The sequence below is a fragment of the Aplidium turbinatum genome, chromosome 3 (assembly GCF_918807975.1).
Source record: "Aplidium turbinatum chromosome 3, kaAplTurb1.1, whole genome shotgun sequence".
Classification (NCBI taxonomy): domain Eukaryota; kingdom Metazoa; phylum Chordata; class Ascidiacea; order Aplousobranchia; family Polyclinidae; genus Aplidium; species Aplidium turbinatum.
Window position 1 is genome coordinate 43,900,821 of NC_137474.1, and position 26,335 is coordinate 43,927,155.

The 26,335-nt window shown below is 38.6% G+C and overlaps 1 protein-coding gene across 1 annotated transcript in view; it reads right to left on the reverse strand.

Annotated features, from left to right (window-relative positions):
- LOC145767008 (uncharacterized) overlaps positions 1-25,896 on the reverse strand; it is a 34,916-nt gene extending 9,020 nt beyond the window's left edge. Inside the window, exons 1-18 of the mRNA XM_082578736.1 lie at positions 25,789-25,896; positions 22,424-22,613; positions 20,699-20,829; positions 19,210-19,379; positions 18,263-18,505; positions 17,471-17,619; positions 16,838-17,029; positions 16,047-16,238; positions 13,665-13,841; positions 12,857-13,021; positions 9,690-9,893; positions 8,022-8,195; positions 7,166-7,339; positions 6,656-6,829; positions 5,553-5,726; positions 4,641-4,841; positions 3,340-3,513; positions 2,345-2,545 (exon numbers count right to left, since the gene is read on the reverse strand). Coding sequence (XP_082434862.1) covers positions 2,345-2,545; positions 3,340-3,513; positions 4,641-4,841; positions 5,553-5,726; positions 6,656-6,829; positions 7,166-7,339; positions 8,022-8,195; positions 9,690-9,893; positions 12,857-13,021; positions 13,665-13,841; positions 16,047-16,238; positions 16,838-17,029; positions 17,471-17,619; positions 18,263-18,505; positions 19,210-19,379; positions 20,699-20,829; positions 22,424-22,613; positions 25,789-25,871 — 3,168 coding nt within the window. The 5' untranslated portion in view covers positions 25,872-25,896. The remainder of the gene's footprint in view (positions 1-2,344; positions 2,546-3,339; positions 3,514-4,640; positions 4,842-5,552; positions 5,727-6,655; positions 6,830-7,165; positions 7,340-8,021; positions 8,196-9,689; positions 9,894-12,856; positions 13,022-13,664; positions 13,842-16,046; positions 16,239-16,837; positions 17,030-17,470; positions 17,620-18,262; positions 18,506-19,209; positions 19,380-20,698; positions 20,830-22,423; positions 22,614-25,788) is intronic.
- Positions 25,897-26,335: the final 439 nt, after the last annotated feature.

The window sequence follows — 26,335 nt, forward strand, 5'->3', positions numbered from 1 at the left end:
GCCCTAGTTATCAATATGCAAATACTCGACCTGGCCACTACTTTTCCCCCCAAAAAAACTTGGTTTCAGACTTCAAAATAATTTGCACATTAAAGTGAATTAGGAAGAATTAAGAGGTCGCAAGTTACAAAATGTCCCATAACGACGTTGATCAGTGGAGCGTTCTTGGTTGTCTGTTTCTCAATTTTTGCTGCTCGCAGTATTTGCTAATGTAATGGTGAGTATTCCTACTTGTCACGCGTACACATGGGTTTGATTCCCTGACGTGGAGAGTATTTGTATGAAACTTAGTTAAAAAGATTAATCTGGTCTTCTGATTTGCACATTAAAAATTGTAGGAACATTATTTTATTGAAACTATACAACTTTCGAAAATTTTAAACGGCACCTTTTCAAGCGGCCCGGTCAGGTTTGTTTTCAGCTTAAGTAAAAAAAAACGTGCGGCCGAGAATTAGATTTAAACTGTAACCTACCATGTTTGCGTCATAATTTCAGTTCCCTTATATGGCTGTTTATGGGTGCAGGGATATGAGACTTCTGCATACAGCATCGAAGAACTTCATGAAAAATGTTAGAAAAACTAAATCTGTTTTCAGGAAATGTTTCTTAATTTGTGTCTTTTATTTAAGTTTGATGATAAGATTGCTTAGGCCTATCTAATGTAAACTGTGTTGATAACAGTTCTGTGTTAATTTTGTATTAAATTTACGATGCCACACCATTATTAATCGACTTATTCTCACTGCATCATGCAAGAAAAAAGCATAATCGGTACCGTTTTCAAAGGTTTTGGTGTGACCCGATCAGGAATTGAATCTTCGGCGGAACGCGATCAGCCTGTCACTGGACGGAAGGCTACGTGAAACTAAGAATCGATAAACAAGTGGGAAACAACTAGCAGAGGCAGGTATCAGCTACTTTAAAAGTAGCGCGCTCTTACTACGCTACTGTCAAAGTGGCCGTGAAAACAAATTCGTAACGCATTTTCAAAGAAATGATAATTGCAAATTATTTCTGAAGCTTTGAATCAAAGAGCTAGTTCAACCCCGCCAATGTTTCACACCAAAAAATAAAATTCCAGAAATAGATTTTTTTTCTAGCAATGTGAAAGTGCGATTGAAGCAAATATTGGATCGAAATCACCAGTGTTACATTGGTAAAATGTATCTGTCACTTTCACTATGTGTAGTCCCGAGGCAGACGACATTGTTGTCCTAGAAAGAGGTGTACTATTTTATTGCGTAATTCTGTTATGGTGTTTCGTCTACCGCTGATCTATAGTAACCTTTAGTTACACAATCTTCTATTGCGAAACCTACTATACTACTAGAAGTTTCTGAATAGATGAGATTCCGGAAACTTGTTACTGACTTGTCAACCAGAAGAAAGAGTTCTTGTGATGGCATATGATCTTGGTCTATGAAAGTGTTTGGTCAAGCAAATCTGTGATGAATAGCCGCGTGATTTGAGTGTGATTATTAGAGTTGTGCATTACGGGTATTGGAAGTTGCAAGGAAAAGTATGTTGAAGACGATTGCAGACTTCTAGCCGATATTGAATAGATTGTGGAAGTAGACGGTGTTGCCAATTGTAAAGTAGCTGATACAAGTAGTGTATATTTATTTTGAAATCGACGAAGACGTTTGCTGTTCAAGAATTTGATTTCTTTCCATGTTGGAAATGATCAGTTCAAGCATTTCATCTATTATCTCACAAGTAGAACTATTCGATCATTTATTTGACTGTTTGGTGTTTAACGGTTGATATCAAAATAAACTATTCGCTCGAAAACTCGCTTGAAAACGTTATTTCACTGAACATTGTGACTGAAAGTACAGTATTATTTATCACCTTTGTCATGTACAGCGCCCAGGAGCATAGTTTGCACTGTGGGTGTGGTGCTATATATAAATGTTGTTATCGTTATTATTATTAAACTACGTCATCAATCTTTGCAAAGTCTCTTTCCGAGCAAAAGATAGAAAGCACTGTGACAGTTCGCTGCTACAGCAACTATTTAACCTTTTGAGGAGCATGTGTATTGTGTAGTGTGTAGCCTACCATGAACTTTTTTCATGATTTCTAACCATTTTCTTGTAGTTATCAAAAAGTATGTCCCTAAGCGTTTTTTAAATAAATAATCAATTTATAAAACAAAAAATGGAAACTCTATTTTGTTTTAGCTTTGCTCTAAACAAACGTAACACCTTTTGTTACTGCATTCATAATGTGTAACTGCTCACACCTGAAAATTAGACAGTGAAACTAATTTAAAGTTAAATAAATTTTTGCTCATACCTTATTAATTACTATAAGGAATTAGTAGATATGAGTAGATAATCACCCTTTTCTCATTGTCTGCGTCTTCCAACAATTTATCTTCAGCTACTTTTGCTTGCTCCAATAACTCCGTCAGCTCGGTGTCATCCGGGTTCCATGACACTAAATACTTTTTGTTTGATTTTGTTGCCGGCTGCGCTTCTTGAAGCGACTCCAGGTCATTACTGGCCAAGGCAGCTTTGAGATTTGTCTTGACTTCTTCTACCTGCATAGAGAAGTGTCAAATGTAGTTTATCCAAAAAACATGGCCGTAGCAAAAAGGCAGACCCTTAGTCTAAAAAGCTCAATAGAAAAAGTAGGAGCATTCTCACACTTACCCAGATCAAAACTTTTATCAGCATTACTGAGAAATATGCAATAAATATTTTGTTTGTAGTTTTTAAAATGTTTTAAAATGTATTCAAAATCCAACAAAGATAGATTAAATGAATGAAAATTTATCCTCGGATTGAGAAAGCTTCTTTGCAAGCTTGATCATGCGTGTTACGTATGCTAACCCTGTCCAAATGCGCCACACTGCTTAGGACCTACGTTGCATCAGCATTACTTGATATTGCTATTACAGCTAGAAGAGAGATTAGAGAAAGGAAGGCTTGAAAGCATAATTTAACCGAAACTTTGCTTATTTTAAAAACTAATTTAATTACTTTTAAGCTGTAATTAAAATTTTAGATTGAGTGTACGATAAAGCAAGAAAGTCAATCATTAAGAGCCAAGCTTTAAGTGCCTTACCTAAGACACAGCCACATGCTCATAAGCGATTTCGAACCAGTGCCCTTTCGAACAAGGGCACTCACTGCTCGGCTGCGCAGCTGTTTTTAAGCTATTTAGATAATTTAAAATAAATCTACGGCATTCTTACTGAAGCTTCTGACTTCAAACAATAATTTAACAAGGTTCCAACCAGCGCTCAGAACTTTGAAAGTTGCAGGGAATGCGTTAATCCAATATATTCCATGACTGGTCAGTTGGTGAACACCCGCGTGCAACATTACAAACCTCCTCGTTCCACCTTTTTAGCTTTTCTAAAACTTCATAAGGTTCCTTCATGTCTTTCGAAGGGAGGTCAATTTCTTCAGCGGCCTTTATCTTTTCCGTTAGGTCTTTCATGCTCTCGATGTTGGCAGCTGGTTTCTTTCCATTTGTGGTTGCTCGTTTCAATTCTGCCTTTACCTGAATATGAAGAAAAAATGAATTCGTAGCTAAAGCAGACTATAGCGGTAAGGATGATATATCAAAGATACATGAAACAAAGTAGGCTCATTTTGTTCTACCCCATTGCGGTTCACTTTTTATTAAACATATCTGCCGAGTTGCATTTTGTAGGCCTACATTGTTTTGAAATACGGTACTAAGATTGACGCTTGTATCAAAAGATAACATTACGCTTATTCTGTTGAAGGTAGAGTTCGACTCACGATAATTAACACAAACGGAAGCATGCGAGCTGATTAACTTATTGGTGGAAGCGTTGCCAGGTGATGCGAGCAACTGCACAATTGGTGTTAGAAGTTCAAGCAACTGACAAAGCGTTTCCAGCCAAAATAGCTGAATGTGGAGATTTTGTTCTTGCCCAGTTGATTTCTGACACTCAGTAAACTTCTAGTTACGTAGTAGATTTGAACGTTATTAGGCCCGGTACCAACGAGATAGCGGGGTAGAAAAATACGCTACCGGTACTTGTAAAATTACCAAGGAAAAGTAGATTTTTTTTCAAAAGCAGGAGTTGTCTTCAAAACGAAAGGGACAGAATGCAAATGCTCTATAGTACATTAAAATGATATGCGGTATTTTTGTCATTTTTCAGAACCACCTATGCACCTAGAAAGGTTTTTGAGCCTTTCTGTCTGATGAGCCTGCAAATGGTTCATGAAACCACAGGAAAAAGTTATTCCATATCAAACAATACATTCTATTTGAATAAGATACGGAAAAAGTCGATTTTACTGTAGCGAAAGCTCTTCCAATAAGTTATACAAGTTTCAGAACCTGGATGCTTTTATTTAGTTAGTTATGTTTCATCGTTCGGTTGTATCCTACATGAAAGTTCTTTGTGTAACTTCTGAATTTCAATAACATCGTGAAGGCGGGACCGTGGTTAAAGATACATCAGAGTCTACTTCATGACAGTGGCGGACTCAGAGAGGGGCGATTGTGCCCCTTGAAACAAAGAAAAGTAACTGTATTCACGATGTAATTGCAAGGTCGGATCAATGTAGATCTACCCATCATTGTGTTTTGTTGGAATCTCCAAGGCTACTTGCTGAATCTGCTTTATGAGTTATAAACCACTTGTCTACCTTTGCCTCTTTCCCCGTATCGTCCATTAGTTTTTTTTCAGCTTTTTCCACGTTCTCAAATAATCCCGCCAATTCCTTGTCGCTAGGATCCCAAGACAAAAGATAATCCTGCTTAGAGTTCAATGACTTTTGTACACTTTGCAGTGTTGCCAGGTCACCACTGGCCAAAGCATTTCTCAAAGTTTTTTTGGCTTCTTCCACCTACAAAGCGAAAGTAATTTTAAAAAGTTTCATCGATAGATCATGACAAGTAACTTCATGCGGAACGTTTCACCTTCAATGAGATGATGATTGAAGCAAGTGGCCGGGATTTTCAACCTTTTTGAACATTTTTAGCGCATGCCGTACGGAAAAAGTTAGAGACATATCTGGATCTCGATAATAATTTTAATTATGTTATATTTGTGTAGGTAATACATCATGTTAAACCCAATGAAGTTACTTTGTTTTATTTCTCTATGGTTCAACAAAGCAAACTCTCTACCAAAGCTTTAACATATCAATTAGATGCGGTCACTAATCGGAGCTGTTTGGGGTGATATTTTTCGCCTTTTTTACTAGGTTTGCATGTACTTGTAAACCAAATCATGACTATGGTGTAATAAGATCAAGTAGGAATTAGCAATGTCATAACGATGATAGCATTTAATAATCCCAGACAGCAAATCAGTCGTTTTATTCAATAACTTAAAATCATTTCCATTAGTTAATTTGCAAGTAAGCAACAATCGGAGACAATACAGTTAATATAAAATTTTGAAGAAGATAAATACTTTACTTTTCATTGACTTGCCTTATGGAATATTACTACAATATTGCGAATTGTGCGATGTATGATCAAGCTGAGTATCTATTCTCATCTCTCGAGATTCACGTATGCTGCTTTGTTACAGTACATGACAAAAACATCACCTCGTTGTCCCTTGTTTTCAGCTGTTGCAAGACTTCATAAAATCCCTCCATTTGTTTTTTCGGATGTCTGATCCTTTCAGCATCTTTTATCCTGGCGGACAAGGTCTGCATGTGATCCTTGGTAGCTGAAGATTTCTTGGCTTCACTTGTAACTTGCTCTAAGTCTTCCAAAATCTGAACCAAAACAATGTGATAAAATGGTTGCAAGTGTGAAGGATTGCTTGAACCGTGAACGTCGCTATAAAAGCATCTGGACTGGAAGCCAAACGCTAGGCCTCATCTTGCATGTCCAACAGGATTGCCATATTGGCGGTTTTAACTCCAAATTTTAGAAACTTGACGTATTTTTTAATATATTTTCAGATTAAAATATGGCACAGTTGCAATACCTTGTAAGCTATGGTAGTAATCATGCTGTTGACAAACTCAGACCAAAATGCAATATTATGAAAAGTATCATCAAGATTCGGGAAAAGTTGCCTTTTCAAACCTAATGTTTCGTAAGGCTACTGTGCATTGATAAAGCAAAGTTTTTAAACCATTTACAAAGCTGAAAAAAGTATAAAACGTCAAAAATGTATCAAAATTCCAAATTTAAAGTAGCCTGCCAAAAGCATTAAAAATGCTCAAAGTTGGCGTTAAAACCGCCAACATGGCAATAATCCTGTTTCGAGGCCTCACGTTAGGCTTCCAGTCACGCTGGAACTGATGGAAAAATGTCTTAGAACCATGGCGATCTATATGTTTACCTACAAGGTTAGTTTTAATATTCTTTTAATAAGATTTGCATGTTTATCGTTTTCTTAACGTTTTTAAGTTGTTCATTCTGAAAATGTAGCGACTGTCTAGCGAAGGTACTCTTTGAGATAGCACGATAGAAAAGTGCAATAAAACTCTCAACACTGCATGAGAGTTTGTTGCAGAATAACATGTCACAGCATAAGACTACAGGAGCGCATCCTATAACACATCGTCTTATTTTGGTCTCGGGCATATTATAACGAACTGATTTTCCTTTTTTTTTTATCACCGGCTATACTATGGCCAGTATTTTTTGTTCTCATGGCCTAATACAAGATTAAAACACTGAAAATGCGCCTTACAAGAGTGATACGATTTTTAAGTGAGTCGAGTATTTCATCCGATTTCTTTGTATAATCTGGTGGTATTTTCAACGCTTCCGCTTGTTTAAGGAGATCCTCTAGTTTTGTGATAGTGTCTACTCCTGCAGTCTCTGATTCGGCTTCATCTGTGGCTGCTTTCAGATCTTTCTTGACCTGAAAAAGTATTCGCTTGCAACAAGTTCAAGTTGTACAGCATTTAGTAGGCTATAGCTTCATCCATGCATATTGCATAAGTCCAAGTACAATGAATCAAGCGCTATAAGCAAAACAAAAACACTTTATACCAATTACAGTTTTGGCAGTAGATGCAGCACGTCGTATGCACTCTTAGTTAGTTAGTTAGTACACGGTTTAAGTCCTTTGTTTCCCGTATTGCTAGCAATGCAAAATTGATCTGTTTCATTGAAGTATTTTAAAACCTGCTTAGTTGATTTGTAGCAAATTGAGAAGAAAACTTTCAGCATGCGAAAAAGAGCAATTATTATTCACCTCAAAAATTCTAGTTTTTAAATTCTCTAGTACTTCTCGAGACAGTTTGATAATTTCCTCAGGTATTTTGAGGTCCTGTGCCGCTTTTATCTTCTCCTCCAAATTGTCTAGTGTAAAAATGGTGGCAAATGGTAATTTCGCCTTTGCCGTCCACTCCACGAGTTCTTTCTTACACTAAAAGACAAATTCACACTCGTCTCAACGATGTGCTGTTGCTGTGTAGCCTATCCCGTGTTCCCTCCCAGGCGTGCAACTGCGCAATGACACTGGGTCATTTGCGCAGTGGAATTTTATTCTTGGACACTTGCAACGCTATATACGATGGTATGATGAAAAAAGTCTGCTGCATAGCTGAGTGGTGAGTACCCTGGTAGTGGTACGGGAATCAAAAGGGCCCCGGTTCGAAACCGCTCAAGAGCACATGGTTGTATCATTGGCAAGTCACTTAAAGGTATGTCTGAAGGTGGACAGGAAGATTGGCTTCCTTGCCTTCCGTACACTTAATTTAAATCTTCAACCACCTGGCGTAAGCTCGGATCCAAAAAAAATGTTAAGAAATGACACAGGCTACTATAAAAAACATGTTGAAACACGTCGATTTGTACCAGAAACCAGTGCAATAAAAGGGTTAAAATCTTCCATTTGTTTGCTACAGCAAATATTAGCTAGTTTTTTTTTAAATGACAAAAAATATTCGTAAGTTCTTCACGAAAGTCATTCGGAAAGTCAACTGGTACCTTAATATCTGCTGAAAATTGTGTACATAACGTAAAACCAGCATGTGGTAAGAAAACTTTTAACGTAAAGAAAATTCTACAAATGGGTTACTCAACTTTGCAGTAAAACGCAAAATTACCCAGTCAACTTTTTCTTTGAGCTTGGAGCAAACTTCTTTTGGGGTGACAAGTTCATCGCGAGAAATTCGAAGATGTTCAGCGTATTCCAATAATTCTTCCAAAGTCTGCAGCTCAACAGCTCCCGCGTTCGGCTTCGCAGCTTCCTTTGCCGCTTTCTTAAGATCTTTTCGCAACTAAAAGTAATGAGGACTAAAAATCACCATTGTGTAATTGTGACGTCACAACCATAACACGAAATACTTCAGCGAAAAACAAGACGCTTAAAAACATAATGATGATAACCGGAAGTGTTCTGTAAGGCAGCGTTAGAACAAACTAAAGCGGTGATGACAAAATTTTTTATTTATATCATTTTCAGTTCAAAATTGAGTCAAAAAAAAAACTTTTCCGAGCAAAAAGATACGTATCTATGTTGCTATTGCTAATTATATGAATATTCTAAGTAATACTGTAAAATATTGCTTGGACTATCATCAAATGAAAACAATAAGCTACGTCAAACGTTGGTGTCTGTAGATCTTCACCACAGAAAAACAAACATACAACAAAAGTTACCGTTAAACACAGTTGGAGTCTGTATTTTCATTTCCCTGGAAGTTATAACGTTTGATGCAAAAGTTCATGCTTCTTGAGTTTAAACATAATAGAAACCAACCACTAAAGATTCAGCATCTTCAATGATCAGTAGAATAAACATATCCATTAATTAACTTTCCACCAAAGCTCTATAAATGTTATGTACTATATCAAATTATCAATATTATAATATAAATACAATAATATAATAACAAACAGAGAGAGACTGTTCACCAGGCATTTTATAATAAAAGTAATTTGCGTTCTTCTGGTGACTATTTACTAGGTTACCTCCTGATGTTAAAGATGATAACTAGCTTTTGTATTTCCGACGTTTCGTCAGTCAGCACGACTGACTTTATCAAGGTGGCTAAAACAGGTTAACACAACCTGTTCAGCAACGATGTGCTGAACAGGTTGTGTTAACCTGTTTTAGCCACCTTGATAAAGTCAGTCGTGCTGACTGACGAAACGTCGGAAATACAAAAGCTAGTTATCATCTTTAACATCAGGAGGTAACCTAGTAAATAGTCACCAGAAGAACGCAAATTACTTTTATAATATAATAACATGTAGCAAGAATGACAGACAACAGATGGGCCAAGATAACCACAGAACGGACACCAAGATATGCAAGGAAAGCTAGAGGGAGACCAAAAAGAAGATGGCAAGATGACATAGAAGAAAAGATTGGCATCACCTGGATGAGAACAGCAAAATACAGAATGTTGTGGAAACATTTGTGGAGACCATCTGCCAGCAGTGGCATGGCCGGCTGATGATGATGACGGGAGGAATATAATAAAATAAATTATAATGATAATTATTATTATACAGTATATTTATAGCTTACAGTAGGCCTATAGTCTCACCTTATTAAGCCCACCTCGGGACCGAACGGTTTTGGGCTTATTAATGGGTTGGGCCTATTGGGAACAAGTGGGGACAATTCTATGCCCATTCTATGCATTTAGTAATTCCAGACCGGACCCATATGGGCTTAATAAACGGATGAGCCTATTAAATGTGGGTTTCATGAGGGAATTACTTTATCATAACATGTATGTATAATTGTATATCATAATTCTTACCACATCAATGACGTGACTCAGACCATGCAACGCTTTGTGGGATTCTTTCAGTCGATCGTTATCTACTTGAAGCTCTTTGGCGTAGTCCAGTTGCTCCCTCAGCTTCACCAGGCAGGACAAGGTGGCGGTTGGCCTTCTAGCACGGATGGTTATAGCATGGAGAACTTCTAGAGCCATAAGTGTTTCTTCCGTATTTCGTTTAGACTGAGCGAGAGAGATTTGCAAATTACTGAATAGCGCGTAGAACAGGTGTTTTGATTTTGAAGTGCAAAAACAAGCCTTATAATCCTTTACTTAATTGGGCCTAACGTGGGTGGCATCGCTCAGTGAGGCTGCTCCAATTATACAAACCTGGTTCATTACAAGGCTAAGTGTGATGTCAGAAACCTACCGCTGATCTGTACCCGTGGCTCAATAAACTGATAAGTGTAGTTGCCAATAATGGGCGACCAAAAGAAATGAGGCGGTGATACTGTTGTCAACATTTTATACCATCAACATGTCATTGAATAAGGCTAAGTTGGTTAGCGTTTGAGAAACGCATTTTGACGGCAGCTCTCGGTAGCCATACGTCAACCTGAAAATATTCAGCAAGAGCCCAGTTAAAGGTCGAAATTTTGATGATTTCGATAGCCATTTCGATGACGGTAGGCGGTAGTAGTCATTTCGATGACGATAGGCGGTAGCTAAGGCGGTAGCTACAAGGTGGTAGTAGTCATTTCGATGACGGTAGGCGGTAGCTAAGGCGGTAGCTACAAGGTGGTAGTAGTCATTTCGATGACGGTAGGTGGTAGCTAAGGCGGTAGCTACAAGGCGGTAGTAGTCATTTCGATGACGGTAGGCGGTAGTAGTTTAAGGCGGTAGTAGTCATTTCGATGACGGTAGGCGGTAGCTAAAAGGCGGTAGTAGTCATTTCGATGACGGTAGGCGGTAGCTAAAAGGCGGTAGTAGTTTAAGGCGGTAGTAGTCATTTCGATGACGGTAGGTGGTAGTAGTTTAAGGCGGTAGTAGTCATTTCGATGACGGTAGGCGGTAGTAGTTTAAGGCGGTAGTAGTCATTTCGATGACGGTAGGCGGTAGCTAAAAGGCGGTAGTAGTTTAAGGCGGTAGTAGTCATTTCGATGACGGTACGCGGTAGTAGTTTAAGGCGGTAGTAGTCATTTCGATGACGGTAGGCGGTAGTAGTTTAAGGCAGTAGTAGTCATTTCGATGACGGTAAGCGGTAGTAGTTTAAGGCGGTAGTAGTCATTTCGATGACGGTAGGTGGTAGTAGTTTAAGGCGATAGTAGTCATTTCGATGACGGTAGGCGGTAGTAGTTTAAGGCGGTAGTAGTCATTTCGATGACGGTAGGCGGTAGCTAAAAGGCGGTAGTAGTTTAAGGCGGTATAGTAGTCATTTGGATGACGGTAGGTGGTAGTAGTTTAAGGCGGTAGTAGTCATTTCGATGACGGTAGGCGGTAGCTAAAAGGCGGTAGTAGTTTAAGGCGGTAGTAGTCATTTCGATGACGGTAGGCGGTAGTTGTTTAAGGCGGTAGTAGTCATTTCGATGACGGTAGGCGGTAGTAGTTTAAGGCGGTAGTAGTCATTTCGATGACGGTAGGCGGTAGTAGTTTAAGGCGGTGGTAGTCATTTCGATGACGGTAGGCGGTAGCTAAAAGGCGGTAGTAGTTTAAGGCGGTAGTAGTCATTTCGATGACGGTAGGTGGTAGTAGTTTAAGGCGGTAGTAGTCATTTCGATGACGGTAGGCGGTAGCTAAAAGGCGGTAGTAGTTTAAGGCGGTAGTAGTCATTTCGATGACGGTAGGCGGTAGCTAAAAGGCGGTAGTAGTTTAAGGCGGTAGTAGTCATTTCGATGACGGTAGGCGGTAGCTAAAAGGCGGTAGTAGTTTAAGGCGGTAGTAGTCATTTTGATGACGGTAGGCGGTAGCTAAAAAGCGGTAGTAGTTTAAGGCGGTAGTAGTCATTTCTATGACGGTAGGTGGTAGCTAAAAGCCGGTAGTAGTTTAAGGCTGTAGTAGTCATTTCGGTGACGGTAGGTGGTAGCTAAAAGGCTGTAGTAGTTTAAGGCGGTAGTAGTCATTTCGATGACGGTAGGCGGTAGTAGTTTAAGGCGGTAGTAGTCATTTCGATGACGTTAGGCGGTAGCTAAAAGGTGGTAGTAGTTTAAGGCGGTAGTAGTCATTTCGATGACGGTAGGCGGTAGTAGTTTAATGCGGTAGTAGTCATTTCGATGACGGTAGGTGGTAGCTAAAAGGCGGTAGTAGTTTAAGGCGGTGGTAGTCATTTCGATGACGGTAGGCGGTAGCTAAAAGGCGGTAGTAGTTTAAGGCGGTAGTAGTCATTTCGATGACGGTACGCGGTAGTAGTTTAAGGCGGTAGTAGTCATTTCGATGACGGTAGGCGGTAGCTAAAAGGCGGTAGTAGTCATTTCGATGACGGTAGGTGGTAGCTAAAAGGCGGTAGTAGTTTAAGGCGGTAGTAGTCATTTCGATGACGGTAGGCGGTAGCTAAAAGGCGGTAGTAGTTTAAGGCGGTAGTAGTCATTTCGATGACGGTAGGCGGTAGTAGTTTAAGGCGGTAGTAGTCATTTCGATGACGGTAGGTGACCAGTAGTAGTTTAAGGCGGTAGTACCGGTAGTCATTTCGATGACGTGGGTTCGTGTTTCAACAAGATACATTAAAAATAAATTTCCATCTAGTTAGCAAGAGCCCAGTTAAAGGTCGAAGCAATCGACCAATTAGAAGCTACGTTTTCCTTGACGCGACAAAACACGAAAAGCAGATGATAGAAAGTAAATTAAGTGATCGTTAGCACCATGGCCGAGCGGGCTCGGCCAAGTGGTAAAGAGGTTTAAGGCGGTAGTAGTCATTTCGATGACGTGGGTTCGATTCCCACCACTGTCATTACTCTTTGTTCTTCTGTTGTTTCTTCTGTTAGTTAAATTGCACCACAAGAGTTCGTCGCGTGTTTCAACAAGATACATCAAAAATAAATTTCCATCTAGTTAGTAAAATTGTTCACTGCAACAACACGCTAAACCTCAATCCTGTGAACCTTGCTAGCCTGAGTCAGTAGTTCAAAGCATATACAAGAAAGCAAAACTGTTTTTCAAGAAAGAAGCTTTGCCATTAAAAAGTCAAGAATATATTTTACTTGTGTGTTTACCTCCTGCCGGTATCTTTTAGCCAGGAACTCATTCGATCTCCTGTAAAAGTTGATCGCCATTGCCAGAACAACGAGAAAGAGTACTGCCGCTAGGGAGAGCCATAGAGCGTTCAAATTTATGGGCTGATTGGTTCCTCCATTGTTGGTTGTATTGTTTGATGGCTCCTGAAAAATCCACAAGACATTGGACAACGATTCAATTCCTTATAAACATCGCCTTTTTCTACCCCACTTTGACAAGAGTAGAATGAATGTTAGAACACAACAAAACAACCAATTGCATCACAAGCAAAATTGCATCACAGCGGCACCTTATGAATGGAATAATTCCCCGGTAACAACACTTCAACAACCGGAAAAACTTCACTCTGTCAATCTCGGTAACCGGCCCTGCGTCAAGAGCTTCTATAACTATGCGAAACTACCAGGAATAACCAATCAAGGCTTTGTCAGTCCGAGGATAAAGATTCAAAACCAACCAACCAAACATTCATTGTGGTTTTCTAAGCCAAACATAACACAATATATAGGTATTAGAAAAACACCTGAATGTTACATGTTGTCACACAATGCAATCGTCCAGATACCAACCAACAGGAGTTTGCATCGACAAGTCCGGTACCAGGTAACATAACTAAGGTTCGCGCCAGACAGAGTAAGTGCAATTAAATTAGACTCGCTGGTCCCAATGCAATACTTTTGAAGCACAGCATGAACAAAAGGCCGCTTATGATTTTATGATGAGTTTGCCAACAGGCGGTGTGCTCTTTTTCCTGTCGACTGCCTCCTAGTGGTCACACTGGCCTACCTCATTTTCAAGGTTTCTGACTTGAGATCCCAAAGTTAAATCTGAATCTTGGGTCGTTCTTATGGTCATGTAAATTGGGATTACCCCACTCTCCGAGGAGGTTCCTTCGACCAGGTCCCGAAGTTGTGGATGCTTGTCCAATAAATCGCTGGCTCTGATCAAAATTTCGTTCCACCCCTTTACGGCAATAAACTATTTTCACATACAGTTATGTTGCTGCTGCAAAAGTAGAAATGTGGCCTATTGTTCTATCGCTTAGAATTAGACAAAACGACGTTGTGACGCAAGGAAAACAGAAAGTATTTTACAGTCAATAAACCGGTAAATTTTTGCATTAATGCAACGTCTGAATACGTTATATCAATGTAAAAATGACAAATTTGCTGGCTGAATCATAATCAATAAGTGGCAACATTGAAATTGTAAAAAAGCAAAAAAAAACTTACAACACTAAATTTCAAGTGTGTTGTAGAGTTTTCGCCACACAATGTAGGTTCATCCATGCCTATCCCTGTCGAATTCAAATGAAATTGCTGTTTGAAAGCAAAGATTAACCCTTTGAAGGTTGAGGGGGGGGGGGGGCTGTCAATTCAACTTTTTTGTGCCAACAGTTGTATCTCTAAAACCACTGAGCCTGCGGCTACGAGATTTCTTGAATTTTCCTAACTTTTATTCACCTCTATTGAGCTGAAATTTTGAGTGAATAAAGGTTATAAATTGAGAGATATAAGGCATTTCTCAGCACATCCTCTGAAATATTTCATATTCTATTTATATGTTATCAGTGGCGTAACTACCCATTGGATCTTGTGGATAAATCCAAGGGCGGCACGTTGCTGGAGGGCGGCAAAATGTGATAACGTTTTAGACGAACAAAAACAGTCACATTAATTTATTCTCGGAGAGACTCAGACTTAAACGACCTAAGTTAACACTGATCTAAGTGAAGCCAAAAAATTAAACAAGTTATGCCTATATAAACTAATTTGCAACTTTTTTTAGACTGCTTCATGTGGAATTTGTGACGGTTTAATGATAGGTTACTCATGCTGTTGAAGTAATAACAGAATGTCGGTTGTAACTTGTAAGCAATAGCATTGTTCAGTCAATTTAGCTTTGGTACGGTAGTTAAGTTTAGATTCGTTTTAAGTTTATTTCACTTTCGGGAGGAGACAGGAATGGACCATGAGGTCATCGAGTCAACTGCCACCTTTACTGCCTGTGTGTGGTAGATAGATGGGATTCCTCTACATGTGTGAAGATGGGTTAGGTTATAGTGAAAGGTTTAAAGTTTCAGGTCTAAAATAGATCACTTAGCTTAACTCAGCAAATTTGCAATTATGGTTATTGTTTCTAACTAATGTGCTGCAGATTCCAGTTCAAGATGGCGTTTCAAGGGGCGGCGTTTCGTGCAAAAATCCAAGGGCGGCATATTGCGTTACTACGCCACTGTATGTTATTTTGCATTATTATATTATTTTGCATGAAAAATATAGATTCAAATTGAGATTATGTAAAAAAAATTTAATCACAACATTGCAATGCATGTTCTTCATTACTCTACCAAAAAATAATGTGTAAACTCACGCAATCGCAAAATAATCCAAAAGCCATAAGTCACCTCAACATTTCAACGTACATGAGCAGTTCTAAAATTCACATAGTTTTAATTTTCGAATATGCTCAGCGTGAATAATTTTACAAAGTGAATCCCAAATTTTGAAACCGTGCCTTAAAAAATAACAAAGATATCATTCCTAAAGCATAAGAAGAATCGACAGCCCCCCCCCAAACTGAGCAAGACTCCAGAAGCCCTACCTTCTAAGAGTTAATGTATCATTTTGTATCTGTCCCAAATATCGTTTTTTAAACCGTATGCCGGCTGGCAAAGTCGACGTCGTCAGACGTTGAATTAACGTAAAAAATGTCGACTTTTGATAAAGCCTGGAATCATTCTGGGGCTGGAAAGTATTAAAAATAATTGACAGACGGAACTCTTTTATGTGATCAAATAATTTATTTCTTTGCTATCAATTATGATCATAAATAGAAATTCTATTTGAATAAGCGGAAGATGCTATTACTATAGCGAAATCGATTCTTAATAAATTACACTAAGAGGTTAGATTGATGTGCAAATGCCAGCATTTGATGAACGCAAAATAACAGTACCATATAAATAGCAATAGTCACACTCCAACAAATGAGGTTTTACTTGGCTCTTTGACTCTTTGTTCCCTACGTTAATGCTGGCTCATTATTTCCGACGTATTCCGTGCAACTCACGATATTTTTAAAAAGTGTTGTATGATATGACGCGGAATCGAACCCTAGCCTATCGGAACCAATGGCAACAAGAAGCACTATTTTGCCAGAGCATACCTTTTTCAGGACAAGTAGTAGATCATAGAAAGCAGAGTTTGGCTCTGTCACTCCTGCTGACAAAAAGACAGACCCCCCGCTTTCATTGGCGCTTGTTGAAAAGTTAATTTGGAGTTGCTTTCCAGGTGGCAACCCCAAGGCAACGTGCTGCTGGGCTCCAGCTCGTAAACTGATAAAAATGTTTGGATTGTCCTGAAAGAAGTTAACAAAGGTGAGGTCAATTCTTGCCAAAACCTTTATCCTAGCAATGTCACACACTTGTTAGCTTGAAACGTGTTTCGAACCACTAACGCAGGCTCGAGCCCCGAGATTGACAGAGTGAAGTTTTCGATTGTTAGGTGATTAATTGCTGTTTAAGAATTAATCTATTCACTAGGTGCCAACAGTCAACTTCTGTACTATAAACGCGTCATTTCTTTGGTTTAGAAAGCTTGTGTGAAAGTAAATAAGGTCTTTGGTGCAGTATTTGATAAACTTTGGTAACTTTAGCGCTCTATATCATCTGCCCTTTGGTTGTTACAGTATTTGCAAAATGCTTTACGTGTAGTCCTACCATAGCTTGATACCACAGAATTTCAAACAGAGAACAGTCATGCAATTTACTACAGCCAACATAGAGAAGTTCAGCGCAGCATAATTTTACATATAATAACATTGACAATACAATAATACATAAAGCACAGCAAGAGACAGAAAACGTAAAAAGCGAGAAATTAGGCCTACGAATGTCGTTTTCCAACTGCTTGTTTAAGCTAAGTAAAACAACAAGGTGTACAACTGTACATGCTTACCTGTTCCAATCTTATTGGGACACGACAAAATTGGCTGTACATTTCACTGTTTAAGGATGAGATCAACTCATTAAAGTTTGACAAATAAAAGGCATGACTCGTGTCAGGGTTGGTAGCCATTAGTGCTATTTCTTCTTCTTCAACGCTGCTACCAATGCCAACGGCAAATACAGTGATATTGGCTTCGTGGATCTGTTAAAAAAAAACATTCAAAATCAAATGGATGAAACTGTTTTGTGATGTCACAAACGCAAAAGCTTACAAAGCAAAGGCGAAAGCTTTCTTTCGATGCTGTGGTTTGCAGCCTACCTCTGGATTGCTCGTTTATTGAAATATTATTGTACTTTTTGTTGTATCCTGACTTAAGCCTGATGATTGAAGATTTATAATAAGTGGACGGGAAAGAAAGCCAATCTTCATGTACCTATCCAGTGCAAATATTCCAGGGTCCACACTCCACAAACGTTAAAAATTTGAAATGTTTTTGCGGCAAATAAACATAAGAATAGACCTAAGAATAACCTACAAGCAAGCCGGAATACAATGCACGTTTGGAAAACATTGCAACATCAGTATTTACAAATGTCAATCAAAGTCTGTGATCACAAATGTCCATGGCAGATAACAATGCACCTCATTGACTGCAGACTTGATATCATCTGTGCTTTTTCCGTCCGTAATTATCACCAAGACTTTCGAAACTCCATTGCCCCTGGCTCCACCTGCTGGTGAAAACCCCTTAGTAAGAACTTCCTCCAGGGCACGTCCAATCTCGGTGCGACCTGAATAAAACTACAAAAATTAATCAAAAACATGACGAAGCCAAACAAGGTGGATGACAAAGTTTCGAATTTTGTTAGCATCGAAAAGTTTGGGCTATGTAATAATGCACAGATTTGTTGGTCGTGTTCAGGCTTACGCACGATGGTGAAGATTTAGATTAAGTCGACGGGAAAACAAGGAAGCAAATCTTTGTATGTACGTACACATGATAATGTATGAAGATCGTAGTCTTTAACTCTCTATTAATTAGCCGAGTGATAACTCAGGTAAATGTGTTAAGACAACGTTCAAAAAAACGTCGGATGATCAAAATGAGTCATGTCATGTGTGAAAGTGCAGATTCGTTTACTTGACTTCTGTCCACTTAATCCAATCCCTTCTCCACTTGGCATAAGCGTAGAGGAGAAAGAGAGAGAACGAAAAGGAGAAAGGGAGAGGGTGAAATAGAGTAGAAGACAGAGAGAGTGAGAGACTGTTTAGTTGTCTTTCCAGCGTAAGAATAGAAAGAGAGTAAATACACAAATAGAACACATAATATATTGCGGAAAGGACTGGCAGCACCGAATAACCTCGCGGTTTCCTAGTCGAGGTGCTGCCAAGAGGCTAACAAAGGTTGCAGCAGAATGCATACTTCAAGCTTACTTAGTGGTTGTTTCGCCGAGGCCACTGCTTTTGCCAGCTTTGTTGGATCGTCTATGAACCGGAAGTAAATGACGTGATAAAACGAAAAAACAGAGAATCCAAATCTGACTTCGGAGCCATTAAATATGAAGCGAGACGACAAAGACGTCGTGAAGTTCAGCGCTGTTTCGAAATCTGTAGCGCTCATACTTCCAGAACCATCAAGCAAAAACCAAATATCCATCTTCAAGCTTGTATCACAAACTGCAAATTAAGTGGCCAATTTAAAATACCATCAAGATGATTTTATCACGTGACAGACATTGTACAGCAACTTTAGCAATTAGCTCGAGAGTAGTGTAAATGCACGTAGATGGAAAAGCTTTGCATGGTCAGTGGGTTGTAAAAAATTCGGCCCGCCCGGGTATTCATGGACAAAATGGGTTTTATCACGTAAAAATAGCCAAAAAAATTTTTTTTGGCGGATCTTGTTTATTGTTTCAAAATAAGTTAAGGTAACTATTTTTTTTTATAAAAAACCCAGCCTACCCTGGTGCGAAAATTTTTTCCCACAAACTTTCTGTTTCATTTGTATATTTCTGTAAGTGTAGCCATTACTGGTTACCGCTGAGGGACAGACCACATCATCACCCATTGTACCATATTCAAACTTCCCAACCAAGATGAAGGTTTGTGTGTCTTGAATGATGATAGCCAACCAGTGTAGTCCGGGAACATAGTCAATCTGGGGTAATAATGAAATAGACCCTCGGCCCCAAAAGCTCAAACAAAGAAGTGCCAGCACCACACTCAAGGCTTTTATGACATTGACATATCTGTATGTAGGTATCCGACTATCCGTAAACTAGTCCCTGCTGTGCTAAAAAATACAAGAACCTGTCCGACCAAAAAATGGAGGCTTCATTCTATGGTGTTGAGGCTCGAAGCAACTAAAATGTTCAACTCACCTTCCTTGTCAACGACATCTTGCGCTTTCTGAACATAAAGCGCCGCGTTGGACCCAGAATTGTAGTGCTTGGACCACCACAATGACTGGTCGGTGATGGTCTTGGGGATGTTCTTGCCAACACTGATCTCGATATAAATCCTGGCCGCTAGTCCTGAACGCAGTGCGGTACTGGATTGAAATGAAGAAGTAAAAAAAGAATAGCTAAGTGGGAAATAAAGATAAAAAATTATCAACAATCACTATTGTCGTTTGCATAGCCGAATGACAAGAGCCCTAGCTCGGAGTTCAAAAGGTTTCTGGTTCGACACCGCTCAAGAGCATGTGGCTGTGTCTTTGGCAAGACAGTTGGCATGCCCGAAGGTAATTACAGAGATTGGCTTCCTTGCCTTCCCGTCCACTTAATCTAAATCTTCAACCACTGGGCGTAAACCTGGATACGATGACTAGTCTGACTAATTATCGACTAATTATCATCGGTGCTGGTTGCTGACGGCAAAGAACAAGTTCTTGCAGAGTTGAAAAAAAATGATTTTGCAACATCTCACAGCATTAGAACTAGAATTCATTCGATATTTTCCTGAAGTTTATGACGATGAGCTTGATTTAATACGAAATTCATTCACATTGTTGATGGAAAACCTTCCCGATAAATTGTAGGATGAATTTTCAGAACTCAAAACAGATTCTCGCAAGAGACTTATTCAGAGAAAAATCAAATACTGGATTTTGGCCATTAATGTGTAATTCCTATCCCAAAGTGGCAGAGAAAGCTATTCGAAGTATCCTCCCGTTTGCTTTCACTTATCGGTCATAGGCAAATTGTTCGTAAACAGTTGTTCGTAAAACAATTGTTCGTAAACTGTTGTTCGTAAAATGAAATCCGTAAAACAATTCTTCGTAAAGCATTTCTTCGTATACATGAAATTTCAACTGCATGCACGAAAAAATGCTTTAGGAAGAATCGTTTTACGAAGAATTAATTTTACGAACAACTGTTTACGACAAAAACGTCGGACACCCATTTATCTATGATTCCATGCGAATCAGGTTTTTCAACTCTTGGAAGTGAAAACAAAACAGAGAAACAGATTAGACGTGGAGAATAATATTCGTTATGCTCTTTCCAATACTCTTCCACCACATTCATGAGTTGTCGTAACAAAAAATCACAAACTTCACATAGACTGTTAAATGCATTGACTGTTATATTTTGGGTGTATTCTTTGAATAAAATACGTTTCAGCACACCGTTCTTCATTAATTAAATTGTTTTAGTATTAAAGGAATATTAGACGTACAGGCTAAAAAGCTAATTACTAGCGAAAGTATAGTTTATTTTCCAAGACTTAGATTTAAAAAATATTAATGTAAACGAGTTTTTAACAAAATAAATTTATAGGGGGAATTTAGATAAATTTGGATATCGACTAAAAGATAAAAAGGTTGGGAACCACTGTCATATGGTATGTTTATCAGATATAACTTACTTGTAAGTGTCACTGCATAAGAAACAATCAATGTTAAAAGCAGATTCAATTTGTTTGATCAGTTTGGCGGGGGCTTCTTTTGACCTCCCAGTTTTGAATAACATCAGAGTATTGTGAATAGAAGCTGTGATCTAAAATCAAGTTAGAGATTAGCGTCATTTTCAGAAATTAAGTTATTTTATAAAAATTGAAAAAAAAATATTGCATGAGGAAAACTAAGTTCAGCTTTATTTGAAAAACAATAGATTGAGTTTCGCTTTTAGCAGCATGATCGTTGCTTAGCCTACTTCACAATGTAGGACGTAGGTACTAACGACCTAGTTTTACCTGATGCTGCGAGTTCGCTGTGTTAATAGCGTATTGCACTAGCTTTCGGAACACAGTTCCGTGGTCATATATTCTATGACGAATGGTGTTGAAGTCAATGAGTCGTTGTTTTATGCGGCTCTTTTAAGCCAAACAAAAAAGTCGCATTAAACAATGACTCATTGACTTCAATACCATTTGTCATAGCACCAGGGGAAAGTTTAACCGATGGGGCCTGGGGCACTTTTAGATCGGGGTGCCTCAGTAAAAAAACTTTTGCGCCGCGCGCGAAAAACTATGCAAGGTAACTTGAAAGTCACCCACATCGTTGCTAATGCCTTTATGTCAAGCTCAGCTGCCATCTTGTGACTAAAAATTAACCTTGAAAGAAAAAGGAAGCATTTTGCAGAAACTTTAAAGGCTGAGAGAAAATAATAATAACAACACAAAATCACATTTTTCACATTGGAGGCCCGGGGCAACTGCACCCTCTGCCCCCCATAAATCCGGGCCTGCATAGCACATGACTAGGAAACTGTGTTCCGAAGGTAGTGCAATTCGCTATTACCAATTTACAGAATCAGGCTAAAAACAGATCGTTAATATCTACATTGTGAAGTAAACAACTTTCTGCTAAAAGCGAAACTCAGTCTATTCAATTATTTGACTTGGTAGAACGATGAAATGATTTCTTCCTACCTTTCTGGTCATACTATAGCCTACACTGACCAACAGCAGGAGCAGGCTAAACACGGCTATTAGAAGAAGCAATCTACTTGGTGTCAGCGCAAGGCTAACTGCTAACTATAGAACAGCGAGCATTACGTTTCGCTAAATATACCGTGTAGCTTTCGCGCAAATGAATAGCAAGATTCGGCAATGATGGCCCAAGGCCTGGTACCTGCAGTTGAACAGAGCATCACGAATCTTCCAAGAGACACCAAATAAATTGAATGCTAATCTACATGGAAGCAACATTTTAAGCAGAAGTAGAAATTTGAACTGTCAGTGTCGCTAACTAGGCTTATGTAAGTGGTTTAAAGCCACCACAAGTAGGCTAAGTGGAATTGCCAGAGTTGAGCTTCGGAAGAGGCTTTTAACTTCGAAGATACCATAATAAACTCCACACTTTAATTTATTGTAACATAACTGAAGCGTTATTAGATTTCATGACATAGTTATTATTCGACGTCTGCCTTGTTTGGCGAGTTGCAGGCCTAACCATGACCTTTTTTAAAGAGAGCCTAATTGCTTGATCACACCACGTTTACCACAGAGTTAAGTGAACTTATCTCACTTGACACTTCACTCTCTAACAACAAAAGTAGGCTGCAAAAAATATGCATAAAAGTCACAACATGCTAAGCCTCAACTTAAAGGCGCATTACGTTAAAAAGATTTTGGAAACATATGCTGCACCTGCCATATGCCTCCCTTAAAATAGTTGTTTATAATCGCCGTGTCTTCACCATATGACGATTCCAGTAAGGCCAAGCGCTTCAACAGGGAGTAGTCAGGCTTGAGATTCAAATACGTGTTTATTTTGGATACAGTTGCGTCCACGACGTCTTCACCAAAAACTCCAATCTCCACAGTTGCATCTCGTGCTCTGAAAACAAATGCAGGTATTTTAGTTCTCTTACTTACAATACTCACGCTAGGCTAGTAACTGTAACTCTGTTACTGATTACACTAGCTGACAAAAAAAAAAATTGTGGTGCCGAAGATTTTTCAGCTGTTTTCAGCTAATTTGTGGTCGCTGATTTCGAAAATGTAGTCAGTTTTTGTCCATCGGATCTAGTTTTCTAGTTACAGTGATTCCACTGCATGAGTGAACTTGTGCATGAGGGCCACTCCGTGTCGATTCACACAGTCAAGAGATTCAACCTTTCGATTTTCTTTAAATTTTACACATCTTTTTACTATTCTATATGATAAACACTTGCAAAATTTGAGTTAAATTTATTGAGAAACACGAAAGTTATGAACCATTTAGTTTGGGGGGGTCTGCTGAGGGGGCACAATTTTTTTATTTTTGGCCATGTTTGAGGCCCTATTACTGCTAAACTAAATTAGGTAACAACCCAATTTTTTTACAGGTGATAGTACTTCTGCCAAATATTAAAAAACAACATCGTTCACTTTGTCACTCTAAAAGGTCAAAGGTCATAAACTCCCAAAGTTGGCCGTTTCCAGCTCTTGGTTAAAACTTATCTTGATCCCCAACTTCACTTTACAGTAAAGTAAAGGTGTGGAGTCTGAAGGTGTTGTGTGTCCACACCTTTACTACTGTTTACTTTAAAGTTTACTTTAAAGTTTTCTTGCTTACTTTACTGTAAAGTGAAGTTGGGGATCAAGATAAGTCTTGGGCTCCCCACATTGTTTGCAAAACTTTGAAAGAACATTTACGTCAATGGACGAAACAAAAGAAGTCTAATGGTGTGGCATGAGCTAAAATATCATAATAGCGACTGCTGTTTTTGTGCAGTAAACACAAAAGGCATAAACAGGAAAAATAGGACTTTCTTGCAATATCCAAGCCTAGCTTTAGCAATCAGGCCAGTGCTACACACTTGTACACAGTGAACAACTTCCTGTTCCTGTTTTTGAAGGGTTGCCACAGTTGGATTTACTTTGATGCATACTTTCTATAAAACATTGAGAACCATGGATCAATTTTGCATGGTAGACTTGTCATATCTTAATAGTGAATATGTGGATAAAATTTCAGTGCAAATTTTCTCTGGGGTCATGGGTAACCGGGATATTAAAAGGACCCCACTTTTAGCTTTTTTTCCATTTTGACCCATGTTTCATATAAAATATCTCCTAATCTATTTAATATTTTGTACTAAAATTTTTTTAGTTCATAGAGAATCCTGTAAACAACACTTCCACCAAATTTCAGCCAAAATCAATCAGAAATGGGGTCTTGGTGAGCTTTTCAAATTTTGGAAAATTTTAACCAAGAGCTGGAAACGGCCAACTTTGGGAGTCTATGACCTTTGACCTTTTAGAGTGACAAAGTGAACAATGTTGTTTTTTTAATATGTGGCAGAAGTACTATGACCTGTAAAAAAATTGGGTTGTTACCTAATTTAGTTTAGCAGTAATAGGGCCTCAAACATGGCCAAAAATAAAAAAATTGTGCCCCCTCCGCAGACCCCCCCAAACTAAATGGTTCATAACTCTCGTGTTTCTCAATATATTTCACTCAAATTTTGCAAGTGTTCATCATAGAATAGTAAAAAGATGTGTAAAATTTAAAGAAAATCGAAAGGTTGAATCTCTTGGCTGTGTGAATCGACACGGAATGGCCCTTATGCACAAGTTCACTCATGCAGTGGAATCACTGTAACTTAAAAAGTTGACCTGATGGACAAAAACTGATTGCATTTTCGGATTCAGCGCCCCAAAGTTAGTCTAAATCAGTTCAAAAACCGCCGGCACCAAAAATTGTGTCGGCCAGTGTTATTCATACTTTCACAGCCTAATGCTATTTCTAGTAGTGTTTAGTCAATTTCCTGACCTACTGGAACAGAATACCGGTACAGGCTTAAAACAGCGCATGAAACTTTTACTGTGGATTGCTCTGAAACTGAAATCTGCAACAAACGACAATCGTAGGGCTAGAACACGTTCTAAAAAAAAACCTTCCACTAAATCGGGTATCTATTGTTCGTCGCCTCATAATCTCCAGGCTGTGTAGATCAGTCAGCAGAAAATGTGCTGCGACTGTGCAATATTTTAAACTGATTGTCCTGTTTTGGTATCACGTTATAACGTCCGCTTCTACGTTTTTTAGACCTCTGCCATGTTTGGCACGCATTCGTTGTGATGGTCAGAAGTAAAAGCAAATTGAACTGAAAGTGTACGTGCTGCCTCGAAAAAAGAGTGACTGCGCGCATACAAAATGCTTTCGCCTATGGAAGCATTTAACCGACAAAATATCGTGTTCTGAGCGCTTTTCAACATTTTTTCAGCTTGTTTAGGGGCCCTTTATGAGGTAGACAAGGTTTATTGGCAATGACACTGAGCAAAAATAAAACAGCAACACTTCGGATACTTGCACTAGTTTTTTTTAATTTGATCTGGTCCACGCGAGGTTTCATCGTAAACAAGAACACAAGCAACGCATACTCCTGAGAGTGTCAATTTTAAAACTGCTTCAGACCTTGAAATTTGCTACAGTTGCCGTTGTGAAGCCGAACTCAGAAGAATCAACGAATCCCTCTCCACTTAGAAACCACCGTTTGTGTTATAGAATATTAGGCTAATATTAAAAACCATTCTGCATAATCATGCGCACAATCTCATTGAAGTGTAGACAAGAAAAACTTGTTTGCAGTTGCATAAGACAACATGTTTCCCAGTTTTAAAACAAGGCAAAAGCGGAAAAGATTATTTTAAATTGCGTATGTTTTGAAGGTAATTCCAAACAAACGAAAAATCCAAATTGTTGCAAAATTGCATAACCTACATCGATAACTTAACTCTTGTACAGCAAGTGGTACATGCGTTTTCATTCTTGTAAGTGAATTTTTTTCAGTTACTCTCTGCACTAAAAGCTTTACTTCAATTTGTTAGACTTTTTAGTATTTTCAAATATACCTTAGCAGTCAATCGTAGCCTAGTGGTTAAAAATTAGGACTCCATAAATTAGAGATAGGCTAGTTGGAGGCTGTAGCCTATAGGTTGGCCAGTCAAAGCTGGTTTCCAGAAAGTTTAAGCATCGCGTTTTATACCATGTATAGATGAATTCTAAAGTAGCCTAGTTTACTTACTGAAATACTTGGCAATGACCTTCAAAAGCACATAGCATGCAGAATAATCCAAAGAGTGAAAGTTTTACACCGACTTTCCTCATTTTCAGAAGCTGCAATCTAAGTCGTTGCTCGATGAGGTTTTCATGCTTTGCAAAACAAACTTCAAAAGTTAGCACAATTTATCTTATAACAGAGACAAGTGTGACACACAATTGAATGACCGCAGTGACTTTAAATTCTCATCGAGAACCAAGTCAAACAAGTTAAATTAGCTCAATCTTTTTGTTTCGAAATCGTCATAAAGGAGTTTGTTGTTTCGTATGCCGCTTTAAGTCCAAGAAGTAATGAAATTTTGGAAATAATATAATACACTGTAGTAAAGGATAAGTTAAAGATCAGTGGTTTTCAACCAGTGTTCCGTGGAACCCAAAGGTTCCGCCAGTAAGTCTAGGGGTTTTGCACGTTTACATTCAAATCCGAGAGTCTATTTTATTATTATATGCATATTGTTTAAATATAATCAAATATTGATTAGGTTTGCCACTATTAATAAATTTGCTGTCGG